Source organism: Echinops telfairi, unplaced genomic scaffold, assembly GCF_000313985.2.
Source record: "Echinops telfairi isolate 266 unplaced genomic scaffold, ASM31398v2 ScPeMD7_655;HRSCAF=1070, whole genome shotgun sequence".
Lineage (NCBI taxonomy): Eukaryota > Metazoa > Chordata > Mammalia > Afrosoricida > Tenrecidae > Echinops > Echinops telfairi.
In genome coordinates, this window is record NW_022104553.1 from 24,198,875 (window position 1) to 24,222,287 (window position 23,413).

The 23,413-nt window shown below is 53.8% G+C and overlaps 1 protein-coding gene across 1 annotated transcript in view; it reads left to right on the forward strand.

Moving 5' to 3' along the window:
* Positions 1-23,413, forward strand: part of ZNF541 (zinc finger protein 541) — a 34,155-nt gene that overhangs the window by 5,290 nt on the left and 5,452 nt on the right. The window contains exons 2-13 of the mRNA XM_004710405.2: positions 1,197-1,562; positions 3,549-3,804; positions 5,751-7,548; positions 10,675-10,733; positions 10,895-11,054; positions 11,861-12,034; positions 12,711-13,029; positions 18,952-19,015; positions 20,189-20,331; positions 21,723-21,826; positions 21,916-21,991; positions 22,612-22,700. Coding sequence (XP_004710462.1) covers positions 1,277-1,562; positions 3,549-3,804; positions 5,751-7,548; positions 10,675-10,733; positions 10,895-11,054; positions 11,861-12,034; positions 12,711-13,029; positions 18,952-19,015; positions 20,189-20,331; positions 21,723-21,826; positions 21,916-21,991; positions 22,612-22,700 — 3,528 coding nt within the window. The 5' untranslated portion in view covers positions 1,197-1,276. The remainder of the gene's footprint in view (positions 1-1,196; positions 1,563-3,548; positions 3,805-5,750; positions 7,549-10,674; positions 10,734-10,894; positions 11,055-11,860; positions 12,035-12,710; positions 13,030-18,951; positions 19,016-20,188; positions 20,332-21,722; positions 21,827-21,915; positions 21,992-22,611; positions 22,701-23,413) is intronic.

Here is a 23,413-nt window from a genome sequence, read left to right on the forward strand (position 1 = left end):
TGTATGGATTGTGATGAGTTGTACGAGCCCCTAATAAAATGTTTTAAAAAAAAAAAAAAGAGGAGGCTTTCTGCTCCCGTAAAGAACCTCCAAAACACACAGCCTCAATTCTACTATGATTCCTAATCGACTCCGTGGCAGTGAGTGGTGGGTTTTCCCCCCTCCCTCCAGGTGGTTGTGATGAATGAGCTAATAAGTACATGGAAACCATGCAGTGTAACAGTGCAGAGAAAGCCCTTAGTACGTGTGATTGCTATGTAACGACAGAAACAAACCAAACTGCGCTGACCCATGATGACCCCGCTTGTCTGCCCAGTTGGGTTTTCTTGTGGGGTCATCTTTTCAGAAGCAGGCGTTTCCTCTGAGGCTGCTGTGTGCATTAGGAACCGCCAACCTTTCCATCAGTAGCTGAACTATTTGGGCCTCTCAGGGACCTAGGATTGTTATTAGCTTGTTTGCAGTCTTGAAAATGATTTGTCCTTTTTCAATTGTGAATCGGGTGAAGGTTTACAGAGCAGATCAGTTGTCCATTCAACAATTCATGCACATTTTGTTTCAGGTCATTGATTGCCATTTCCACAAAGGAACATCACTCATCCCACTTCCCCCCACTGTGCTTCCTGTTCCCATTCCTCCTCCTTCCCTTTCCCTTCTGAACTTTGATGCTGCCCTCGTGATCTCAGATGGTTGATGATTCTGAGGTGTGCATGCCTCCCTTGTGTGAACTGTTCCCTGAATAGACCTGTCTATTGTTCGGCTTCTAGAGATAGACGGGGCTTTCTACTGTCATAAAAAGTTAGTCTTGGAAACTCCCAAGGGCAGTTCTACCCTGTACCACAGGGTTGCTGTGAGTCAGCATGACTCGATGGCAGTGAGTATTATTTGGCTGAAAATTGAGCCATGAGGGTGAGTTCATTTCCAGACCTGAAAGGTGACTAAGAGCCATAGTCTTGGGGTTCCACCAGGCTCTGTGGCCCAGTAAGCCTGCAGGGTGTTGCCTGGATCATTGGGTGATGAAGAAAGAGATGGGTTCTCTCCTCGTGGAGGAGTTTCAGGGGCTTGCACCAGGTCGCGTGGCTGTGACATGGCAGAGAATATACTCAAACTCAACGTAGTTTGAGTTTCAGGTCCAAGCTTCGCCCACCAGGCTCAATTGCCACGTTGCCATGTTTTTATTTCTCCTCATTCATTTTTAGGATTTCAAGACCATCCTCTCAAGCAGCCTCACCTGTCTGAAGAACAGCTCTAGGCCAGGACCGGGCAGCATCGCAGCGCCATGGAGCAGTACAGCCTCGGGGACGAGGGGGCTCTCTCCTTCTCAGAGAGCCAGGGCCTCAACTGCAGTGACACCCTCAATCGGGACCTGGGTCCCAACACACGAGACCTGCTCTATGCTGGCCTGAGCGGTCTGGGCCTAGACCCCAATCTATCGGCGCCCGACATGCCCAGCGAGGTGCTGGAGGACAACTTAGACACCCTGAGTCTGTACTCGGGGAAGGACAGTGATTCTGTGAAGCTGCTGGAGGAGTATACGGACCCAGAGTCTCAGGCTTGCTTACAAGGTGATGAGGCCGTCCTTGGCCTCCAGGGGCCTCTCGGGGCCTGGGAAAATGCCAGTGGCCAGCTAGGGATGGTGTTGTTGTGAAGTGCCATCGAGTCAATTCTGGCTTAAAGCTACCCTATGTCCAACAGGATGAAAGGGCCCAGTCCTGCACCATGCTCACAATTGTGTTTGAGCCCATGGTGGCAGGTACTGTGTCAGTCCATCCAGTTGAGGGCTTTGATTTCTACAGGCATTGGTCTCTCCCAATAACATGTCCAAAGTACGAAAGACAGCGTCTCCGCCATCCTTGCTTTTAAGAAGCATTCTGGCGTACTTCTTCCAAGACAGATTGGTTGGCTCTTTTGGCAGCCCATAGTACTTTGAATATCCATCGATTCTTCTCTGGCCTTATGTAATGTCCAACTTTCACATGCCTCTGTGGCGACTGAAAGTCCCATGGCTTTGGTCAGGCACTCCTTAGTCTTTACAGTACCATCTTTTGCTTTTCAACACTTTCAAGAGGTCTTGTGCAGCAGATTTACCCAATGCAGTGCGATCTGACGGCTGCGTCCACTGACCATTGGTGGCAGTTCATACTGAAGGACTGAAGCAGCCTTCAGTATGGATTACAACACAGTGTAAATGTGATACAAATCCTCACACCTGGACCAGTAGGTATCATTATGATAAACAGAGGAAAGAGGAAGTTGTTACAGATTTCGTCATGCTGGGATCCACGAAAGCTAGGGACCGGTTAAGAAAATGCCCCTTTTCCACCGGGGCAACGTGAGCAAATTGCTCTGCTTGGGAATTTTCCCCAACACCCTTCCACTCAACTGCCATCGAGTCAATGCCGACTCATAGTGACCCTATCGGATGCCCCTGTGAGTTTCCGAGACTGTTAACTGTTTACAGGAATAGAAAGCCCATCTTTCTCCCTCGGGCCCAATAGCCCAGATTAGCGGTTCTCAACCTGTGGGTCGTGACTCCTTTGGAGGTCGAAGGACCCTTTCACAGGGGTCGCCTGATTCATAACAGTAGCAAAATGACAGTTCTGAAGTAGCCACGAAAATAATTTTTGGTTTGGCGGGAGGGTCACCACAACATGAGGAACTGTATTAAAGGGTCTGTGGCATTAAGAAGGTTGAGAACCACTGTCCTAGATGAAGGAAATCAGATATACTAGCCCTTGAGAGTAACCTGGAGGACCTGGGATATCTGGGGATGGCCTAAATCTTTATGCTTTGGGCTGCTAATCACAAGGTCAGCAGTTCAAACCCACCGGCTGCTCCAAAGGAGAAAGAGGAGGCTGCCTGCGCCCCTGAGTTATTCCCAGCCTTGGGTGTATAGGCCTGTGGGTCCATGAGTCGCAATCATCTCAACGCAGTGGGGTTTTCCCTGCTCCTGAAAAGATTCAGAAAACAGGACCACGGTCAGTTCCGTGGTGGGGGTGGGGAGAGGAGAGGCTCCAGAAAGTGCCTGGCCCAATTCCATTGCCTCTTGGTTCCCTCTTCCCGCAAACCTTTTGTAGCCCCCCCTCCCCCACCTTGTATATTTCCCAGCTGCCCTCCCCGAGAGTGCCCGTTGGTGGTGTCGCCCCAGCCCACCCCGTCTGCCTTGGGCCCTCTGCCCTAGGAAAGTCTCACGGGCAGTGTCCTCCGAGCATGGGGATGGAGCGTCGCCCTGGGGCGGTGGGTGCATGGCTATGGGCGGGCTCTGCCCGAGGAGGCGGCAGGCAGAGAGGCATGCTGACTGAGTTCTGGGACTGAGCTTTCTCCCTCCGCTGGACAGCTGAGAGCCATTCTCTCTTATGCAGCAGGAGGTGGGTCGGGTCGGAGGGGGAGGGCTGTCCATCTGTAGGTAATCTGCCCTCTCTCCCTCCGCCGCCACAGTGCTGAATCTGTTCGCCTGTACGCTTTCTCCTTCCGCTGGGTTGCCTAGTGCCTGGCCCTTTGATACATCGAGTGCTTGTCTGTTATAACCTGTGTTTTCCCTCTCCTCTTAGACCTGGGGCTGGGCACACTGAAGGCGCCCAAAGACGCCGAAGAAGGCGGCAGGGCCGGCTCCAGCTCGGGCTCCGGGAGTAGCCGTCGAGGCAAGCGGCAGCACAGCTCCCCCCAGAACCCGCTCCTGGACTGCAGCCTGTGCGGGAAGGTGTTCAGCAGTGCCAGTTCCCTCAGCAAGCACTACCTGACGCACAGCCAAGAGAGGAAGCACGTTTGCAAGATCTGCAGCAAGGCCTTCAAGCGGCAGGACCACCTGTGCGTGAGAGTTCAGGGGAGGGCGGGGCTGAAGGGGAGTCGTGTGCCTGTGTCTTCTCCACCCCCTTCTTAAGTGTCCATCGAATCTCACACCCGCCTGTCCCATCCTGTTGGGTCCGCCCACTTCCTGAGCTCCTAAATGTGTGTAAACAGGCCTTCAAACTGGGGCCCCCTACTCCAGCAGCTGTCTTGGATTGGCCAACTTCACCTTCGTGGGGAAACACCTCTGTGGCTCCCAGGGGGAGCTTTGGGCATGGTTTAGCTAAGGAGGGAAGGCTGGCAGCTGAGAGGTCTGCAGTTCAAATCCAACCCCTGCTGCTCCCCCCGGGACGCAGGTGAAACAATAGAATTCTGTAAAGACTGACAGCCTTTGGGGCAGTTTGCATCAGTCCCAGACGGTCCTGCAGGTCAGAATGGATTCCACTGCAGACAGTTTTGGGTTTTGGCCCAGCGGGAGTGTGGGGAGAACATGTTGGCCCTGCTCAAGGCACCTGTAGCAGGAGACCTTGGGCTGAGGGCTTCAGGGATGCTCTGTTTCTGAAGTACCGACTAAGATGCTGGGTTTTCTTTTTTTAATCTCCACCACCACCACCTTTTCCCCCTCACTGATTTTTAAAAGGAAGCCCCTTATCAGAGTTAAGCGCAAACGTCCCTTTTGTTCTTGTCTTCAAAGAGAAGCTTTTTTTTTTTGCTAACGAGGGAAGGGAAGACAGGCTTCTTCTACGTGGGAGGCTTAAAGGTAGGAGGTGCCCTCTCCCCTCCCTCCACCTTTTCCCTGTGTTCCTGGCTCTCGGGAGAGGACGCTTCCATTGGCCAGCTCTGTGTCCCCTCTCTTGGCCCCATGGCACAAGTTGGGGCTGTCACATTGCTCTCCTAATCCCCTCTCTGGAGTCCCTGGGTGGCGCAGGTAGTTAAGCTCTGTGCTCACCAGACGAGAAGTTGGCAGTTTGAACCCACACAGAAGTGTCTCAGAAGACAGACCTGACAGTCTGCTTCTGTAGCTCAGAGTCCGGGGACCTGGCAGAGCACAGCTTCATGCTGACACTCAGGTCGCTTGGAGTCCCAGTCGACTGGGCCATAACAGACAAGCACAGTCCCTCCCTGGTTCTTCCCTCAGGCAGAAGGGGGATGGGTTACTTCCTGGGCATCCCGCATGTGCCGCATTGACGGAGCTGCCCACAGTAAGAGCTGCTGGGAAGGAGCCCTGGTGGCGTAATGTCTACATGTTGGGCTGTTAACTGCAAGGCCAGCAGTTCGAAACCACCAGCCTCTCTGAGGGAAAAAGATGGGCTTTCTTCTCCTGTAAAGAGTTAGAGCTGAGGAAACCAACAGGCTCAGTTCTGCCCTCTCTTACAGGGTCACTGTGGTGAGTCAGAATCGAGGGGTGGGCAGTGAGTGAGCCCACCGTAGGGCAGTTAGGAACCCAGGAGGGTCACTTATTCATTTACATTCAGGAAACCAATGTGGGCACACAAAAAGGACCCTCCTGGCACAGCAGCTAAGCCCACAGCTAAGGACTTAGCTGTTGACTGAAAGATTGGAGGTTCAAATGCAGGGGTCTAGGTTTACTGAGACCTTCGAAACTTTAGTTCAGAAGCTGCTAGGAGCTAATTGCAAGAACGGTTCTGCGGGCACTTGTGCTTAGGCAACAGGACACTGATGTGAAACACTTCGCTGTCCCCTTATCTCCTTGGGGGTAGAGAAGGTGGGGGGTGCTTGACATGTGGCTCATGAATTACCCAGGTTCCCAGAGCCAGGTGCCTTTTCGCAACTTCCCTGCCAACTGAACCGGAGTCTGTGGGAGGTGGGGGCCCTGCTCGGGCCTGGTTGATTTGGTCAGAGGGATCTGTTTGAAGGTGTGGGAGCAGTGGCCCTGGTGGTGGTCTCCAGCAGCAGGGGCCCATGCCAGGGTGCTGCTGACCTGTCTCCCCTATGTCGGCCTGCAGGACGGGACACATGCTGACCCACCAGAAGACCAAGCCCTTCGTGTGCATCGAGCAGGGCTGCAGCAAGAGCTACTGCGACTACCGCTCGCTGCGCCGCCACTATGAGGTCCAGCACGGTCTGTGCATCCTGAAGGAGGCCCCCCTGGAAGAGGAGCCCTGCGGGGACTCCCCCCACGCCCATGAGGTACCCGGCAGCCTTCGGGCTCTGGTGCCCCCGGAAGCCAGATCCCCCAGTTCCATGCTGCCCAACCGGGATCTCCTGCGCTGCATCGTCAGCAGCATCGTTCACCAGAAGATGCCAGGCCCCGTGGCGTCCTCTGACCCTGAGGCCAGGGTGTCCACCTGCCCCTGCCCAGCCTCCTCGGCCTCTGCCCCAGGCACTGAGGGTCCCGAGGAACCAAGGCCCCCTCGAAAAGAGCCGGGCAGCGCTGATGGGTTCTCGGCTATCCACTCAAGGGGGGCGGAGAACGGGGTCTCTGAAGGCCCCGAGTCAGAGCTCCCTGTCCTCCAGCTCCCAGCCACCCTGGAGGGCTGGCCCGACGGTGGGCCTCTGCCTGCTCGCCTGCCTCTTTTCCGAGGCCAGACGGCCCCCGCTGGCTCCCAGCCATCTGGCCCAAACTTCCAGTGGCTCAGAAACCTACCCGGCTGCCCCAAGAGCAAAGGCAGCAGCGTGTTCGTTGTGCACAAGACCCCTGCGGCGCCGGCCTGGGAAGGCTCGGAGTCAGGTCCGGGGCCCGGAGGGGGCGCCTCCCCAGGCATGGAGGCCACATCCTGCTCTGGCACGGGGCTGGAAGATCGGCTGCCCTTCCCTGGCCCAAACGACACCAGGGCTGCTGTCGGTGGGGACGATGACGCCTGGGCCTCCAAGAAGAGCAAGCTGGAGGGTGACTCGGTGCCCTGGCAGAATCCCGGGGAGCCTGGTTCTCAGGACCCCCAGAAAGCCAGCGGGCTCCCGGCCGAGGCCACGCCACTCTTTCGGCAGCTTCTGTTGAAGTCGCAAGAGTCTCTGGCGAGCCACGAGCAGATGCAGGTGTTCCAGATGATCACCAAGTCACAGCGCATCTTCTCCCACACCCAGGTGGCCGCCCCTGCCGCCCAGCTCTCTGCGCCTGAGGCCAAGCCTGCTGCCCCGAAACCACTGCCTGGGCCGTGGCCACAGCAGTCCTCACCACTGGCCCCTGCCGTGGACACGGAGCCCGAGGGGTCCCCGGCCCGCAGGAGGAAGACCTCGGCCGCCTTTGCCCGAGATACCTCCCCTGGTGGCAGCGGCAGCACCCGGCGGGAAGCCAAGGGAGGGCCAAAGGGAACCACCACACCACCGTCCCTTGTGCCCGTGGCCCCGGACCCCCCTGTTAACCCCGACGGCTCATTTCTGGCCAAGCAGCTGCGATCTGCAAAAGGGGCCTTGGACCTGGGGGACATATTCTCTACAAGCATGCGGCAGAGCCAGAAAGGGAGTGACGAGACACCCGGCCCCCAGCTGCCTGGAAAGCTAGCTCAAGCTGAGACCGCCACTGCCACTGCCGCCACCGCTGCTGCCACCACCACCACCACCACTGCAGGGTCCTCCAAAGGTGACAAGGGCCCCGCTTGCCCCCGGGGTGCAGGCTACAGGCTCTTCTCGGGCCACCCCAGGGCCCAGCGCTTCTCCGGCTTCCGGAAGGAGAAGGTGAAGATGGACCTGTGCTGCTCAGCCTCACCCAGCCAGGTCGCCATGGCCTCCTTCTCATCAGCCGGGCCCCCTGCTGACCCGCCACGAGACGCCAAGTCCAAGCTGACCATATTCAACAGGATCCAGGTACCTCAGCCTGTGGGCACGGCCCTGACGAGGGTCCCAGTGGGGCCAGAGTTTTAGCCTGTTGCCCACTCTAACATTTGTTCAGACACCTGGTGGCACGGCAGTTAAACGCTAGGCTGCTGACTGTGAGAGGTCAGTGGTTTGGACCCACCAACTCTTCTTGGGAGGAAGTTGCTACATTCTGTTCCCGTTACAGCCTCAGACCACCCCCCTTGGGGCAGTTCTACTCTGCCCTACAGGATCCCTCTGTGTCTCACTCGCCTCGGGGGCAGCAGGTTCGGCTTTTGTTAGTTGTCCAGACGTTTCGCGTGCACATCGTCTCGGTGAATCCTGTGACCGCAGCCGTGCCGGGGGCAGGAGATACAAGCTCCCCAAACCAAATGGGGACTTGACGGCGTTTTGTGTTGCTGAGCTATCTCTTCTCACTTTCTCCCCACTGCCCCCCAAGTTGTCTTTTGGATTTGCCTCCTTAGATTTCTCAGAGGATATGAAGGTACAGACCCAGCACTCTCCTCCCCTCCCCAAACTATACCTGCACGGAATGGCCCCATACCTCCTCCTTGTTAGCCATGGGTCCCACAGCTCACTGGGGTCCCACCTCCGTCTGACACCCTGCTCTGACTCTCCTGGCCCTGCAGACCCACATGTCCTGCTCTGGGTCTTGGGCTCAGGGATGTTGGGCTACTGCTCTCTGACTGGCTCTGGGTTCGGCACCTTCCTGACACCCTGTGGTTGCCTCTTTGTTCTTTCAACCCATGTATCACTATCTTTCTTGTCCACATAAGGAGCCCTGGTGGTCCATCGGGGTGGGGAGGGGGGAAGCCTGGGGCTGCTATCCCCAAAGTCAGCCCTTCGAACCCACCAGCCACTCTGTGGGAGGCCGTCAGCTCCCGGACAGATTTACAGTCTCCGAAACCCCAAGGAGCATTTTTGCCCTGCCCCACAGGGTCACTATCAGTCGGAATGGACTCAGTGGCACCGGGTTTTAGTAATTATTCACACGGGAGCCCTGGGCCGGTCACAAGAAGGTTGGCGGTTCTGATCCGCCCAGTGTATCCATAGTGTATCCTGGTGGCCTGCTCCCCTTCCAGATCGCAGCCGGGAAACCCTCTGAGGCACACGTGTCTACCACATGGGGCCGCTCGATGTGAGTCTGAGTGGTTGGGTGGTGTCCCCCCAAGAAACCAAACCCACTGCCCTTGAGAGGGCTTCTGAGCTCCTCAGTCTCAGGCCGCTGCTTTCTCCCACGGAGTGCCTGGGGCCGGATGCCTTACCCACTGCGTCACCAGGGCTCCTTCTTGTGGCTGCATAACAGTCCGTTACATGCATGCACACCATTTTATTCACGCATGTCCCTACCATTGGACACTTAGGCTGGTTCTACTTTTCCCCCATTATGTACAATGCTACCCCTGCTACTGCTGCTGCCCACCCTCAAGTGTTTGTGAGGACCCGTGCCTTGTTTCTCTTAGGGCAGAACTGCCCGAGTCACAGAGTCACCCTGTGTGGGGCTGCAGGCCTCTCTTCCCCCGGGGCGGCCCCATTTCACACTCCCCTCGGCGCGTGTGAGCGCCCCTGTTCCTCCACAGCCCACCAGCACTGGCTATGTCTGTTTTGCGTGGGGTTTGTTTTGCATTCACGCCACTGCTAGTGGAGGCGAAGTGGTGTCTCCCTGTGGTTTAAATTTTCATCACCCTGATGCCAAGGAAGGCTAGCGGGGCCCTCCGTGTCAGTCTTTGGAGAAATCGTTGTTCAGGTCCTCTGCCTGTTTAGTTGGGTTTCATTTTGTCTTTTTATCACTCGCTGTAAAAGTCCTCAAGGAGCTCCCAAGGGCCCAGCAGCTACGCACTTGGCTGCTGAGAGGTCTGCGGGTTGAGCCCACTAAGCGGGAAAGGCGTGGAAGTCTGCTCCGGGAAGAAAACAGCCTTTGGAAGCTGACGGGGCACTTCTCCTCTGTCCTGTAGGGTCTCTGTGAGTCGGAGTGAATTCTCTGACAGTGGATTTGGTTTGGGGAACGTCCCGTGTGTATTCTGGATGAGGATGTTGGGTGCCATTGGGCCGATTTGGATTTGTAATGATACATAACCCGTGCTATGCACCACAGGATGAAACCCTCGCTGGTCCTGCGCCATCCTCACAATTGTTGCTGAGTTGAACCCATGGTTGTAGCCATTCTAACCCATCCATCTTGCTGAGGATCTTCCTCTTTTTTGCTGAACCTGTCTGTATGCTGCCAAGCATGATGTCCTTCTCTCAGGACTAGTCCTTCTAGATAACATGTCCAAAGTACATGAGATCAAGTCTCACCATTCTAGCGCTCTGGCTAAATTTCTTCCAGGACAGATCTGTTTGTTCTTCTGGCAGTCTAGGGCAGGGGTCCTCAAACTTTTTAAACAGGGGGCCAACTCACTGTCCCTCCGACCCGTTGGAGGGCCAGACTATAGTTTAAAAAAAGACTATGAACAAATTCCTATGCACACTGCACATATCTTATTTTGAAGTCAAAAACAAACGGGGCAAACACCCAGCGGGCGCATAAATGTCCTCGGCGGGCTGCATGTGGCCCGCGGGCCGTAGTTTGAGGACACCTGGTCTAGGGTATAGTCAACATTCTTTGCTAATACCATAATTCAAAGACACAAGTTCTTCTTCCGTCTTCATCACTTCTTGCCACCTTTTGCTTGCATATAAACAAAGAACAAAACAAAAAAGCCCCCAAAACAACCCACTGTCCTCAAGTCTATGCTAACTCATAAGGACCCTGTAGGACAGGGTAGAACTGCCTCTGAGTTTCCAAGACTGAAACCCTACCTTTGTCTTGAGCAGCTGGTGGTTTTGAACCACTAACCTTCCAGATCACAGCCCAACATGTGGCCACTATGCTACCAGGGCTCCTTGCATATAAGGTGATTTAAAATACCCTGGTTTGGGTTAGGTGCCATTCTTGGTGGCTTGGTCAGGTAAGCGTTGGGCTGATAACCTCAAGGTCAGCAGTTCAAACCCACCGGCTCTTCTCAGGGAGAGAGATGAGGTCACCCGCTCCCATAAAAGATGCCCTAGTTTTCTCTTTTCACTCTTCCTCACTCTGTCTCTGGTGTGCTGCCTCAGCCATCCTCTCATCCCCAGGGCGGGAATATCTACAGGCTCCCTCATCCCGTGAAGGAAGAGAACACTGCGGGTGGCCGGTAAGTGAAGTCCTCCCTTGGGAGTGCCCCATAGGTGGCCCTCATGGCTGCCAGTCCGGAGCGATGGGTTCTAGGGCTCATCAGGAATTGTCAGGGCACCCGTGATGGTAGACAGAGTCTCAGTCCACCATTCTACGCCCCTCCCTCCCATCTTCCCGCAGAAACCAGCAAAATGGGGGGCCTGCCGACTGGACCGAGCCCAGGAGCACTTACGTCTGCAAGAACTGCAGCCAGATGTTCTACACTGAGAAGGGCCTGGGCAGCCACATGTGCTTCCACAGCGACCAGTGGCCGTCCCCTCGTGGGAAGCAGGAGCAGCAGGTGATGGGGTACAGCTGACGGGGGCTCAGGGCCATTCATCCCAGGATGGAGTGGCATCCTATGGGACAGGCCCTTGGGCTCATACAGCTCAGCCCCCGGGCAGCCCACCCCGAGGTTAGCGACGGCGGTTCTAGTCATCCCTGTGAGCAGTCTTCGTTTCCCCAGGTGGAACAAACAGTTAATGAGCTGGGCCAGGGACCAAAAGGTGGTCAGTTTGAGTCCACTCAGTTGCACCTAGGAAGAAAGACCTGGCAGACTGCTGGTCCTGAAGAATCAGCCCCTGAAAACCCTTGGCCATGTTCTGCTCCTGACCAAGTACACAGGTTGTCAGGCATTGAAATGGACTGGATCTGGGGTTGGCAAACTTTTGAGACAAGGGAGCCAATCCTGTTCCTCACAGCAATTTAAAAATCATTTGAGAGCCTTAAATGTTTTTTTTTTTCATAAATGTGTTTTTACAAACAAAATCACCATTGTCTGAAAATGAGAAACTATGGTAGTTTTCATTTTCCATTTGACTCCAGAGCCACATGTACACACAGAGAGAGGGTAGACCCGGAGTTTGCCGACCACTGGACTCGAGGGCCTCTGGTCAGTGGTTACTGACACCGTTGCCCACGTGTCAATTCCAACTTGTAGTGAGCCTATAGGACAAAGTAGAACTGCCCTTGTGGGTTCCACAAGTACAAATGTTTATTGGAGCTTCATCTTTCTCCCTCCATCAACCTTGTGGATGGCAGTCTGGCGTCAGGCTCCCTGTGAGTGGTGTGGTTGCTCTTTAAGAGCTGGCTGTTTTCTGTGTCTAGGTGCCTGGCTCCGAGTTCTGCAAGCCACCAAGACAGATGCTGAGGCCCGATGTGGACAGCCAGAGTCCCCCAGGAGCCAAGAAGCCCGCAGACAGTGAGGCAGAAGCCACCCTGATGATCCCCGGGTCTGTCCCTGTGGCCCCAGGGACCCGGCTGCTGGCCAGTGTTGCCAAGGTGGGTGTGGACCCGCCTCTGAGCGATCACTGTCACTCTGTCTCCTGTGCTGTCCAGTCAGTTCCACAACCCTCCCCCGAGGGAGGGAGTTGGGGGAGCCCCAGGGGAACCAAGCCCAGCCTCTGACGGTCCGAAAGGGCTGTAGGCACTGAGACCTGGAAGAGGAGTGAGAGGCTGGCAGAAAGGCCGGGAGACTGCTGGGAGGCTAGCGAGAGCAAGCTTTCCAAGGTCAAGGGAGCAGCTTACGGGAAACCCCACTCCCCAACTGGGCTTAGGGTTAATACCATGTGTGGGCCTGAAGGTCAGTCTCACAGGAGAGTTGTCCTTTTGTCAGCCTGTTGCATCCCCAGCATCCCTAGTCTCCGCTCCTTCACGCCACTCATTGTAACAACCGATGCTACCCTTCCACAGTTCCAGAACCTCCCAAGCCAGGGCGTCTCCGGGGGGTGTGGGTGTCTGCATGGGCTGCCATCTCCCTCCGATGTTCCTGGTGCGGAGTCCCAGGCTTGCAGGCAGCCCTGGGCAGTGCCCTTCAGGCCCTCCTTGGCATCCTTGCCATGGCCCTGGCGCAGAGGGGCCTGGCGTGGGCCACACTTCTCTCTGTGTCCAGGTCTGGTGCCGTGGCTGGGGCAGAGCGGAGTGAGCCTGTGCGATTCTGAAGGCTCTTCTTCCCTAGGGCCAAGAGAAGGACGGGGAAGAGGGCCAGGAGAGCGGTCGGCACAGGAAGCGGAAGAAGCGGCCCCCGCCCAAGGCACTGTTCATCCCCGCTCCACCCTCCGCATTCAGGGAGCCAGACCTCGGTGGGCGCCACCCGAGCTGCCTACGGTCCCCAGTGTTCCTGGTGGACCAGCTCCTGAAAGGCCTGTTCCAGTGCTCGCCCTACACGCCACCCCCCATGCTCAGCCCCATCCGGGAGGGCTCGGGGCTGTACTTCAACACCCTGTGCACCACGACTGCACAGGCCAGCCCCGACAGGCTTTTCAGCACTGTGTTTGGTGAGTGAGGCTGCTCCCATCTCTGGGTCCATCACTCAGTGGGCCTCCTGGGCCCACCAGACTCCTTTGCCCCTGTAGTAGGTGGTCCAGCTGTTCCCTCTGACCTATATACAGGTACACCTGGTCCAAGAGTCCCATTGCTGTTTACAACCTGTTTCCCGGACCAACAGCCTCTCTCTTGGTGCTTAGATTTTACAGCTGGAAGGAAGTATAGAGGCCGTTTTGCCTGATCACCCATCAGCCCTTCTGTGTGATTTTAAAAAAAGCTTTTTTGAACTACGATCCATGTACCAGACAAGCCTCCAGTTAAGGTTATTGATCCAATGTTTTTAGTACATTCACAGGGTTATACACCCATCACCATTGTTGACCTTTATAGCAGTTGCATTGCTCCACAGAGAAACCCTGCATGCATTAGCAGCGCCCCCCTCCTCCCTTATCCCCAGCCCCTGGCAACAATGAATGTACTAAAAAGAGTCTATACCAACCTCAAACTGCCATCCAATTGACTCTGACTCACAGCAACCTCTTAGGACCGAGTAGAACTGCCTCTGGGTTTCTGAGACTGAAACTCTGTACGGGAGGGGTGCTGTCTTTCTCCCGAACAGCAGCTGGTGCCTTCAAACTGCCGACCTGGTCCAACGTGTGACCACTGCAGCACCAGGGATTCACATCAGGAATCAGACAGCATATGGCCTTTTGTGTCTGACTGCTTGTACTCGGCATCATGCTTCCCACATGTTGTAGCGTGTCTCAGTGCCTCATTCCTGCTTACGTAAGGCTGCTTTAGCTGCACCTCCTACCGAGTGTGCGTTTTCCCGGAGTACTTTTTAGTTTCTCTTATCATTTTGCCTCTGCTGCCTGGGTTATTTAAGTAGTTGTGCTTTTCATTTCTACATCTTGTTGAAGTTGCCAGATTTCCTTCTGTTACTGATTTCTAATTTTGTTCCAGTGTGGCCCTAGAATTGACTTTGCATGGCTTATGCCCCTTTAGATTTGTCAGTGTGCTTTCGTGGCCTAGGATATTGTCTGTCTGTCCTGGAGAAGGTTCCGTATGCACTTGAGAAGAATGTGTAGTCTACTGATGGGAGTGGAATGTTCTGTAGAGGTCTGTTGGATCCCAGTGGTTATATAGTGCTGCTCACGTCTGGTTCTTGTTCTTTCTACTATTGAAAGAATTGAAACCTCCAACTTCGTTGGTGCAGTTGTCTTTCACCCTTCAATCAATCCGGTCAGTTTTTGCTTCATGTACTTATGGGCTTTGTTGTTAATGCATCTATGTTTATAGTAATATATTCCTGATGACATAATTCCTTTATCATTAGGATATGTTTCCTTATCTCTAATAGTAATTTTTGTTTTTAAACTCTTAATTTGTCTCATATTAATGTAATCCTCCAATGCTTTCATGATTGTTCTTTGCATGATATAGCTTTTCATGTTCTTCTATGTTCAAACTACCGTATATACTCGCGTATAAGCCGACCCGAATATCTGCCAAGGCACCTAATTTCACCACAAAAACGGCATTAAAAATGTGGTGAAAAACTCAGCTTATACATGAGTACATACGGTGTGTGCGTGCGTGTGTGTGTGTGTGTGTGTGTGTGTGTGTTATCTTTTAAGCAGAATTGTCTCCAGTAGAGAGCTCTGTTGGAAGGGTGGGTTCGGCATTGGCTGTTAACCACACAGACTTGTTGATTCAAACCCACCAGCTGCTCCAGGGAACAAGACGTAGCTGTCTGCTCTCATAAAGACGTACGTCTTACAGTCTTGGAAACCTTATTTGAGGTTCCTATGAATTGGAATCAACTTGGTGGCAGTGGGGGTTTTTGGAGGTGGGGTTTAGACAGCATTAATTGGATCATGTTCTTTTAAAAAAATCAGTCTTGAAAGTCTCTATCTTTATTGAGATGTTTAGACAGCTTAGGTTCAGTGTCGTTATTGATGTGGTGTGTTTACAGCTGAGATCTTGCTCTTTTGTTTTCTATGTATTCTGCCTTTCCATCCTACTCTCCCTCGTTTACTACTGTATTTTGCATTAAGTGCTTGTTTTCTAGTGAAAGATTTCAATTCTTTTAATGATTTCTCCCCACTATTTTAAGTCACCTTCTTAATGGTTACCCTAGAGTTCAGAGTACATCTCTTTAAAATCTATTTCAGACTTATACTAACTTACTTACAGTGAGATGTAGGAGCATTACACAGCCACCGCCTGTCTGCCAGTGGGAGCTTGCATGTTGCTGTGATGGTGAACGGGTTTCAGCAGAGTTCCTAGAGTAAGATGCTAGGAAGAAAGGCCTGGTTATCCACATTTACATAATCAGCCCCCGGAAGCCCTTGGGATCACCACAGTCCTATTTTGTTGTGTGAGGGGCAGAGTGCTGGCCTAATGACAGCTAACAACAACAACTAGATATCTTGTATCGCTCTATTCCCTCTCCCCCCTTTTTGGTGTTCTTTTTGTTATATGTGTTACATCTCTAGATATTAGAAACCGAGCCATACACTGCTGCAATTGTTGTTGATAAGGGGCTGCTGAATTGATTTTGAGTCAGAATAACCCCATGTGATGGAGGGTCTTCTAGGGCCTTGGGACTGCTGCAGGGTAGCCTCCTACACTCTGAGGGAAAAAGGTGAAATTGTCTGCCCCTGGAAAGGTTTTTAATCCCTGCAACCCCGTATCGGGGCCCTGTGAGTAGGATCAACTCAGTGCGAGTGGGTTTGCAGGGTCTCCCAGGCTGTCATCCCTCTTTATGGGACCAGGTCGTCAGACCATTCACCTGTGGAGCAGCAGGTGGGTTTCAGCCACCAACCATTCTGTTAGCAACAGAGTGCTTCACTTTGGCGCCAGCTGGGATCCGCAGCATGCTTATTGCTACTTTATGTCAATCCTGTGTGATTTTAAAAATCAGCTGGCGTAAAGGAAGTGGGGTATACTCGTATTCATGTTGTTGCTGTTGTGTACCATGAAGTCAACCCGGATGCCCACGTTCATAGAATTGTTATGCCAGCCTTCCTGTCTACCCTTCTTGGTTCTCCCTTGTTCCTATGGATTTAAGTTGCCCCCGGTGTATGCCTTGGCTTCAGTACAGCTTTGTTCTCGCTGGCCTCTCTTAGTGTTGTTGCTGTCAATTGGGTTACATTTCTATGGGTTAGAGAGGTCCACAGTGTGTATTGCCTTAGTCTGCAATTGCTTCTTAAATAACAGAAGAGACGGGACAAGAAGAAGAAGAAGAATTACGTTGCCGTACGTAATTACCTGCATGATTACATTCCGCAGCACGCTCTCTTCTTAGCTGCTGTTATTTGCATGTGATTCTCTCGTAATCGTTGTCTGGCATCACCGTTTTATCCTAGAGTTTTTGTTTTTGTTTTGGGCCTTTGGGAAAATTAGCCTTATGTAGATACAATTCACATATGCCATATGATTCATCACTTTAAACCACGGGTTCCCAAACATATTTGGCCTCCCGCCTCCTATTAAGGGGAGGGTGGGCGGGGATTTTTACTCACATCCCATCCCCTCCCCGCCTCTTGCACACTGGAAAACTATAGCCCGCAGTGCAGGATGAAGTGCAGATGCCTGCAGAGAGGGAGAGGAGATGGGTGGACACCGTGGCTGCAGCAGTGGGCTCAGGAATGGGAACAGTTGTGGGGTTGGTGCAGGACCAGCCCGGCAGCATCTCCTTCTCTTGTGCACCAGGTCGCCATGGGCTGGAGCTGACGGGGCGACACAAACAACCATCTGTTTTTGCTGCTGCCCCTGTATCCATCCAGTGCCCACCAGGGGGTGGTATCGCCCATTTTGGGACACAGCTTCACATCCTTCAATGGTTTTTAGTCTAGTGGGTGAAGGGAGACAGCAGTCAGTGTAAGACATGAAAAAATAATAATCTATAAATTAGCATTGGTTCATGGGTGGGGGGGCGATAAGGAGCTGATACCAAGGGCTCAAGTAGAAAGAAAATGTTTTGAAAATGATGATGGCAACCTATGTACAAATGTGCTTGACACAATGGATGGATGGATGGATGGATTGTGATAAGAGCTGTATGAGCCCCCAATAACATGATTACACACAGAGAATATTATATGCCACATATAATATATATATTAGCATTGCCGCTCTTGGAATTGCCCTAAGGGCATGAACATCACCAGTGCCTCGGTAAGAGGGATGCAAGTCTGTGGCATGGGAGCCAGGACCTGCTCCCTGACCCTTAGCTCCATCTCTCAGAAATTCTAATTCAGGTTTGTGCAGCCACGGGCTGGGACTCGGGCTTTGCCCCGGAAGGCAGGCTGTAGACTGTGTCCCCCATATCGTGCCTCCTGCTGAAGAAGCTTGAGGCCAAGGAGGCCTAGCTGAGAGGACTTGGGGACTCCATTCACTAACCCAGCCCCTACTCTCCTGGTGCAAGACCCACCACAGGTATGGACAGCTGGGAATCTGGGGCCCCAGTTGTCCCTGGCCAAGTTCACTGCTAGGGTAGAAGTTCTATGCTGAGGACTGAGGACCAGGGGTTACCACCCCAATCACTGCCCCAGTTCCTGAAGCCCTGGTGGTGTGGAGTAGTGATGCACACACAGGGCTGCTAAGCACAAGGTCAGCAGTTCAAAGTCACCTGCCTTACAGTCTGCAAAATCATGTGACAATAAAAAAGGAGTTAAACACTGTTGTGTTACAATGTGGGTGAACCTCGACAACAATAAACTAAGTGAGAGAAGCCAGTCACAAAGGGCCACATAGGGTACGATTTGATTTAGACTTAATAGGCAAACGTATCAAAACAAGAGAGTAGATGTGTGCTTACGTAGGGCGGGGGAGAGCCAGGGCTGTGGAGATGCTCCGAAGGAATGTGGGATTTTCTTTTGGGGGGGTGATGAAAATTGGCTGTGACTGTGGCTGTATTATAGGTGCTAAAGTCAGGTAAAGCAAGCCCTCCCATTGTGTCCTCCTTCTTGAGGAGTTCTCTGCTAATTCTGGGCTTCTTCGCTCTCCATATGAAGTTGGTAATCAGATTTTCCAATTCTTTGAAGAAAGATGATGGTATTTGTATTGGGATAACGTGAAATTTATATAGTGCCTTGGGCAGAACTGACATCTTTACTATATTGAGTCTTCTGATCCATGAGCATGGGATATTCTTCCATTTGTTGAGGTCACTCTTGGTTTCTAATGCTAATATTTTTCATCACTTTCACCAACTGAGCTGTCATTTTGATGGGAAAGAGGGTCTATCTTCCTACTCTGTCGATTCAGAAGTCCCCCTTGCCCCCCTGCAATGTGATTTTAAAGAACCTGCCTTCTGAGCACCCAGTCTGTAGAAGGTGATGGATGCCAGGTAGAGCCTAAAATCCTTTAACAGAGTCCCTATGTGGAGTAAGCTTCCACTGAATTCCCCTGGCCATTGACCAGGGATGTGAATCGCCTTGCCCTTAGACTAAGGTGACCAGATTTAAAGCGAGACACCATTGACTGGGGTGGGGGGGGTTCTTGATTAAAAATTTGGTCTATATGGACCAAATAGACCGTTCCCTAGCTTGTCGTGCTTTCACAAGGATTGAGGCTGTGCGATGCTCTGTTTGGCTGTCGTTGTCGGTGTTTTCTGTACCATTTTCTGCGTATGAAATCCAGGGCAGGTAAATCTATAGAGACAGTCACTAGACTTGTGGTTCCTTGGGGGAGCGGCAGGGGGGGGAGGGGACGGGGCGCTAATGATGAGTACAAGAGTGAAGGAAATAAAGCTGATGGTGATGATGATCGTGCAACTCTTTAATAGATATTTAAACCATCCAGTGATGCCGGCGCAGCTGCTAGAAAAGAGCCCGTCATCAGCTGGGTCCACCTAAGGTGGGCGAAGGGGCCTGTGGGTCCCCGAGAACCAGTCTCCTTGAGACCTTCCCTCGCATGTTTTCTAGATCCCATGGATGGCTCTTTTGGCATCTCTATGGTGAAGGACAACACCAGGATCAGCATTGAACCGTGAGTGGGACAGACTCAGAGCCGAGGGGTCTTCACCCCAGGGATCCCGCCATCGGCACAGGAGGGGAGGCAACCAGGTCCAACAGCAAAGCCTCTCTAGCAGGGAAGCAGTGGGTTTTTCCAGGTATAGGCAGGGAGTCCCTCAGTACCCCTTCTTCTATCCAGATGTAGCCGGGTTCCTGGAGATCAGAATGCCACAGAACTCGGGGCTCTGGTGGAATTGGTGATGGCTCTGTGTGAGATGGACACGCACTCATGGAGTGTGGCTAACCAGGTGTGGCCCTGGCTATGGAATGTGCCAGATGCCAGCAGGTGGCTGCCCCACCGCCCTGAGCCCCAGAAGAGACGCCCAGAGGAAGTGTGCCCCCAGAGAGGGTTCTGTGCCTGCCGTGAGCGGTGGGGCTCATTCTGAGTGTCTGAGGCCTGAAAGCAGACATGGGGAGCCCCCTGCCATTCTTCTGTTGAATGATTTCTTACTGTGCGTTTGGTGACGGTTCACACAGCAGTTTAGACTGTCACCCACGAATTTCGACACAAGTTACTCAGGGGTACTGGTTACAGTTCTCACAATGTGTGCGCCTTCTCATGGTTCCCTCCGGGCTGCCCGGGTCCCTTCATCTGGTTTCCCCATCCCTCACATTCTCATCTGTGCTGGAAAGTCCTTGTTGGCCGGGGTTTCATGTAGGTGACTTATTTTTTTAAGAAAAGCAGCACAGTCCTTATGGGTGATGTTTTGTGAGGCAATCTGTTTAGACACCAGGTGACATCAAGGATTAGTGTCAGTTCAAGGTTTGAAGAGCATTCCAGGGCAATCATGTTGGGGGCAGTCTCAACTGGCTCATTAAGTCTGGTTTCGCTGATTGTTTTAGGAATTTAAGGTTCCCGTTCTTATTTTGCTCTCATTTTACTAGAGTCCGTCTCTTGTGGCCCCAGTTAGGGTGGTTAGTAGCTGTAGCCAGGCACCAGCTAGTTCTTCTGGTCTCAGGCATGGTCTGTAGTCGGAGCCAGGCTCCAGCTAGGTCTTCTGGTGTCCGGTTACATGAGGCCATGGTTCATGTAGCCTATTTGTCCTATAGACTAGCTTCCTCCTCGAGGGAGCAAGCACCCCATCTCATCCTCCATCTGAGTCCATGTCCTTGTCTCCTGCATGTCTTGTGTGTGGCCGCATTTCAGACACATCAACATAGGAAGCCGGTTTCAGGCTGAGATCCCGGAGGTCCAAGAGAGGTCTCTGGCCAACACCGATGACCACGTAGCTGCTCTGGTCTGGAAGCCGTGGGGAGACGTGATGACCAACCCGGAAACACAGGACCGAGGTGGCTGAGGCTCAGGGCTCAGGCATCCCTGCCCCCCCCTCTAAGAGTTACTCCTCCCGTTCTTGCCTTAACCAAGAAGAGCAGTGTCCCCCTGGCCCGGTGCTGCTGTTCCACTCGGTGCTCTCCTGCCCCGGGAACTCCTCTCAGTGTCCAGGGATGGCGGCAGGAACACCCTCCTTTAGCTTTTCCCTCTCTCCACCAGGCCTGCCTCACCTGCATCAGGAGAGCAGGCAGGTGGGACAGAGGTCCCAGGCCCTGGGGTGTCATGGTGAAGCACTCCTTTGCTAACTGAAAGGTTGATGGCTCTCGTCCACCTAGAGGCACCCGGAAGAGAAGCCTGGCCGCCTGCTTCTCAAACCCCCGCCCTTGGAGGGAGCCCTGGGGAGCAGAGTACCACTCTGATATGTTGGGGAGGTGGTGGTGGGGTCCCCGGGCCTCAGGGTGGACTAGATGGCAACTGGTTTTATTGGTGGTGGTGGTGTTCATGAGGGAGTGAAAGGCAGAGATGTGGCAAAGACACTCAAATACGGGGACTTCCAAAACATCCGTTGGCATGGCAAAATGAAATCAAGAGATCATGGAATTTGCCCGTGAACTTTTGGAAGTGTAGGCTCTTCCCCCGACCCATCTGCATCATCAAACCAGCACCACCAGAAAGAGGAATTTTTTGGGGGGGCCGATGCCCATGTGTGCAGAGGGGGGGACTGTGCTGCCAGCATGCAGCAGCATCTGGACAACACCTGTACGCAGGTTTTATTCACCTGATCGAAGAAGCTGACTGTCAGGTTGTATCTAAAAGCATTTTTAAAATTATTATGAAATCATGAACTGTACTGTGGGGCAGTAAGGCCCGTCAGAGGAATCCCCATCCGCGACCATCACATCGGGTGATTCCAGCGGAAGAGCAGAGTCCCCAGGGTGTCCAGGCTGCAGCCTTTGTAGAAGCAGAAGCCTTTCTCCTGCCTAGAGGCTTGTGGGTTCAAACCGCCAACCTTCTCATTAGCAGCCAAGCATGTAACACTACACAACCAGGGCCCCAACACCCAGGAACCAAGCCCTCTGCCCTGCAGTCAGTCCAGACTCAAAGCCACCATGTGCGGGGCTTTTGAGACTGTCAATCTTCACGGAAGCCACCAGTCGCAGCTTCCTCCCAAACGACGACTTCATGGCTGGTGGGTTCAAACTGCGGGCCATAGCAGTCCAGGGCCTAATCCACAGCCTTGAAGCCCGGTTGGTGGTGTACAGATGTTCTCTGCAGGCAGAGTAGACTAGACAGCCACAGGCCCTTGGGGGCGCTGTTGGGGCAGGTCCCTGGCTGGTCCTTGCTGACTACTGTGCGTGTCCTCTTCCCCTCACCTCTCCGGGGCACCTGCTCCTCATCCGGGATGCAGTGACGGAGCTCTGTAACGTGGCTTGCTCCAGCGTGATGCCAGGAGGCGGCACCAACCTGGAACTGGCGCTGCACTGCCTGCATGAGGCTCAAGGCAACGTCCAGGTGAGAGGGTGGCCCAGGGAGCCTGGGGCTGAGGGAGAGCATCTCACTGCCTCTCCCGGAGGAGAGTCACCTGCCACTCCTCATCCCAGATGGCCCTGGAGACGCTCCTGCTCAGGGGACCCCAGAAGCTGCTGACGCATCCAATGGCTGATTACCGCTACACAGGTCAGTGGAAAGGCTTTGTGCCCTGCGGAGACCCTCCTGGAAGCAGTCAGCAGCACTGGCAACCTCGGTTCGTGACTCCCAGGAGGGTCTCCTGCCCTGGCTGCCTCAGTGGGCACTGTTGCTCCCAGGCAGATCCCACCATCCTCCTTTTCCAGTGGGTTCCCTGAACACTGCACAGGCAGGCCAGGGAAACCCCCCTACAGGGAGTGGGGGTGGGGTGGGAGAGCCAGGCTCAGTGGTGAGAACACTGTCCCCAGGTGTTCTTAACCTGCTGCAAGTTCTTCACTGATGGAGCCTCAGTGTCGCATCCCCCACCCCCACCCCACCCCCCACAGGTGGTGACGCACTGACAGTCTCTCCTTCCTGGGTGTGGGTGAGGGCTGCATACAAGGAAGTTCCTAGGGAGCAGAACAGTCCACGTGCTTCTTCTCCTGGCCCCTGGGTCGCCAGGGTGCCTGGCGGCTGGCAGGACAGGACAGAGGGCCCAGCAGAGCACTGGGCACACAGATAGAATGTGCTGGGAGAGCGCCCTCTGTAGCAGGGAGGATGGGCTGCACTCAGCCGGGGAGGTGGTCCCAGGAGGAGCCTTGACCCTGTCCCTCAGCCGTGTTCTCCAACAGGCTCTGACAGCTGGACCCCCATGGAGAAGAGACTTTTCAAGAAGGCATTCTGTGCCCACAAGAAGGACTTTTACTTGATACACAAGACGGTAAGTTTGTGCATGGGGGCTGGTATAGACCCGGCCGTGCCTTTCACGGCTGAACCACAGAAGAGCTGGCACTGAAGGGTGGGCCTGGAGCAGTCCACAGCCCACCTCCCCCACGCCTGCCTGGGCCTCGTTGTTGTAAACCAGCTGGAGTTGTCGCTGCATCCACACGTACGAGAGGCACGGCGTGCTCAGGGTAGAACCCTTCAGGTCCTCTCCACACCCTCCTGTCATTAGTGCTGACGGGAAAGTGCACTGCTGGGTCCAGGCAGAACACACACGTGCGGCTCCTCAGGGCAGAGGTGCTCGGCTTTTCATCGTGCCTGTGGCTTTCAAAGCAGGTACCGGCCTGCACCAGCACGGGATGGAGGGTCAGCTGGCTGCACTTGGATCCATGAAACCCTCACCAGGGTCAACATAATGAGCTGCAGCTGTCAACCCCCACTGCCCTTTTGAGCCGCTTGCACCTGCCTCTCCCTCTGCTGGCCCCTGGTGTACTTTGTCACCGTCACCACCTGGGGTCTCTGGAATACTCCCCACAGTATGAACCAGATGCTGATACTTCAGGAGAGACCATTCCCTGGAGGAAGGTGTCATGCTTGGCAAAACAGAGGAAGAGGAAGACTCTCAAGGAGATGGGTGGACACCCTGGATGCAGGCATGGGTTCAAGCATGGTTGTGAGGAGGGCGAGGGGCCAGGTGGTAGTTCACACCAT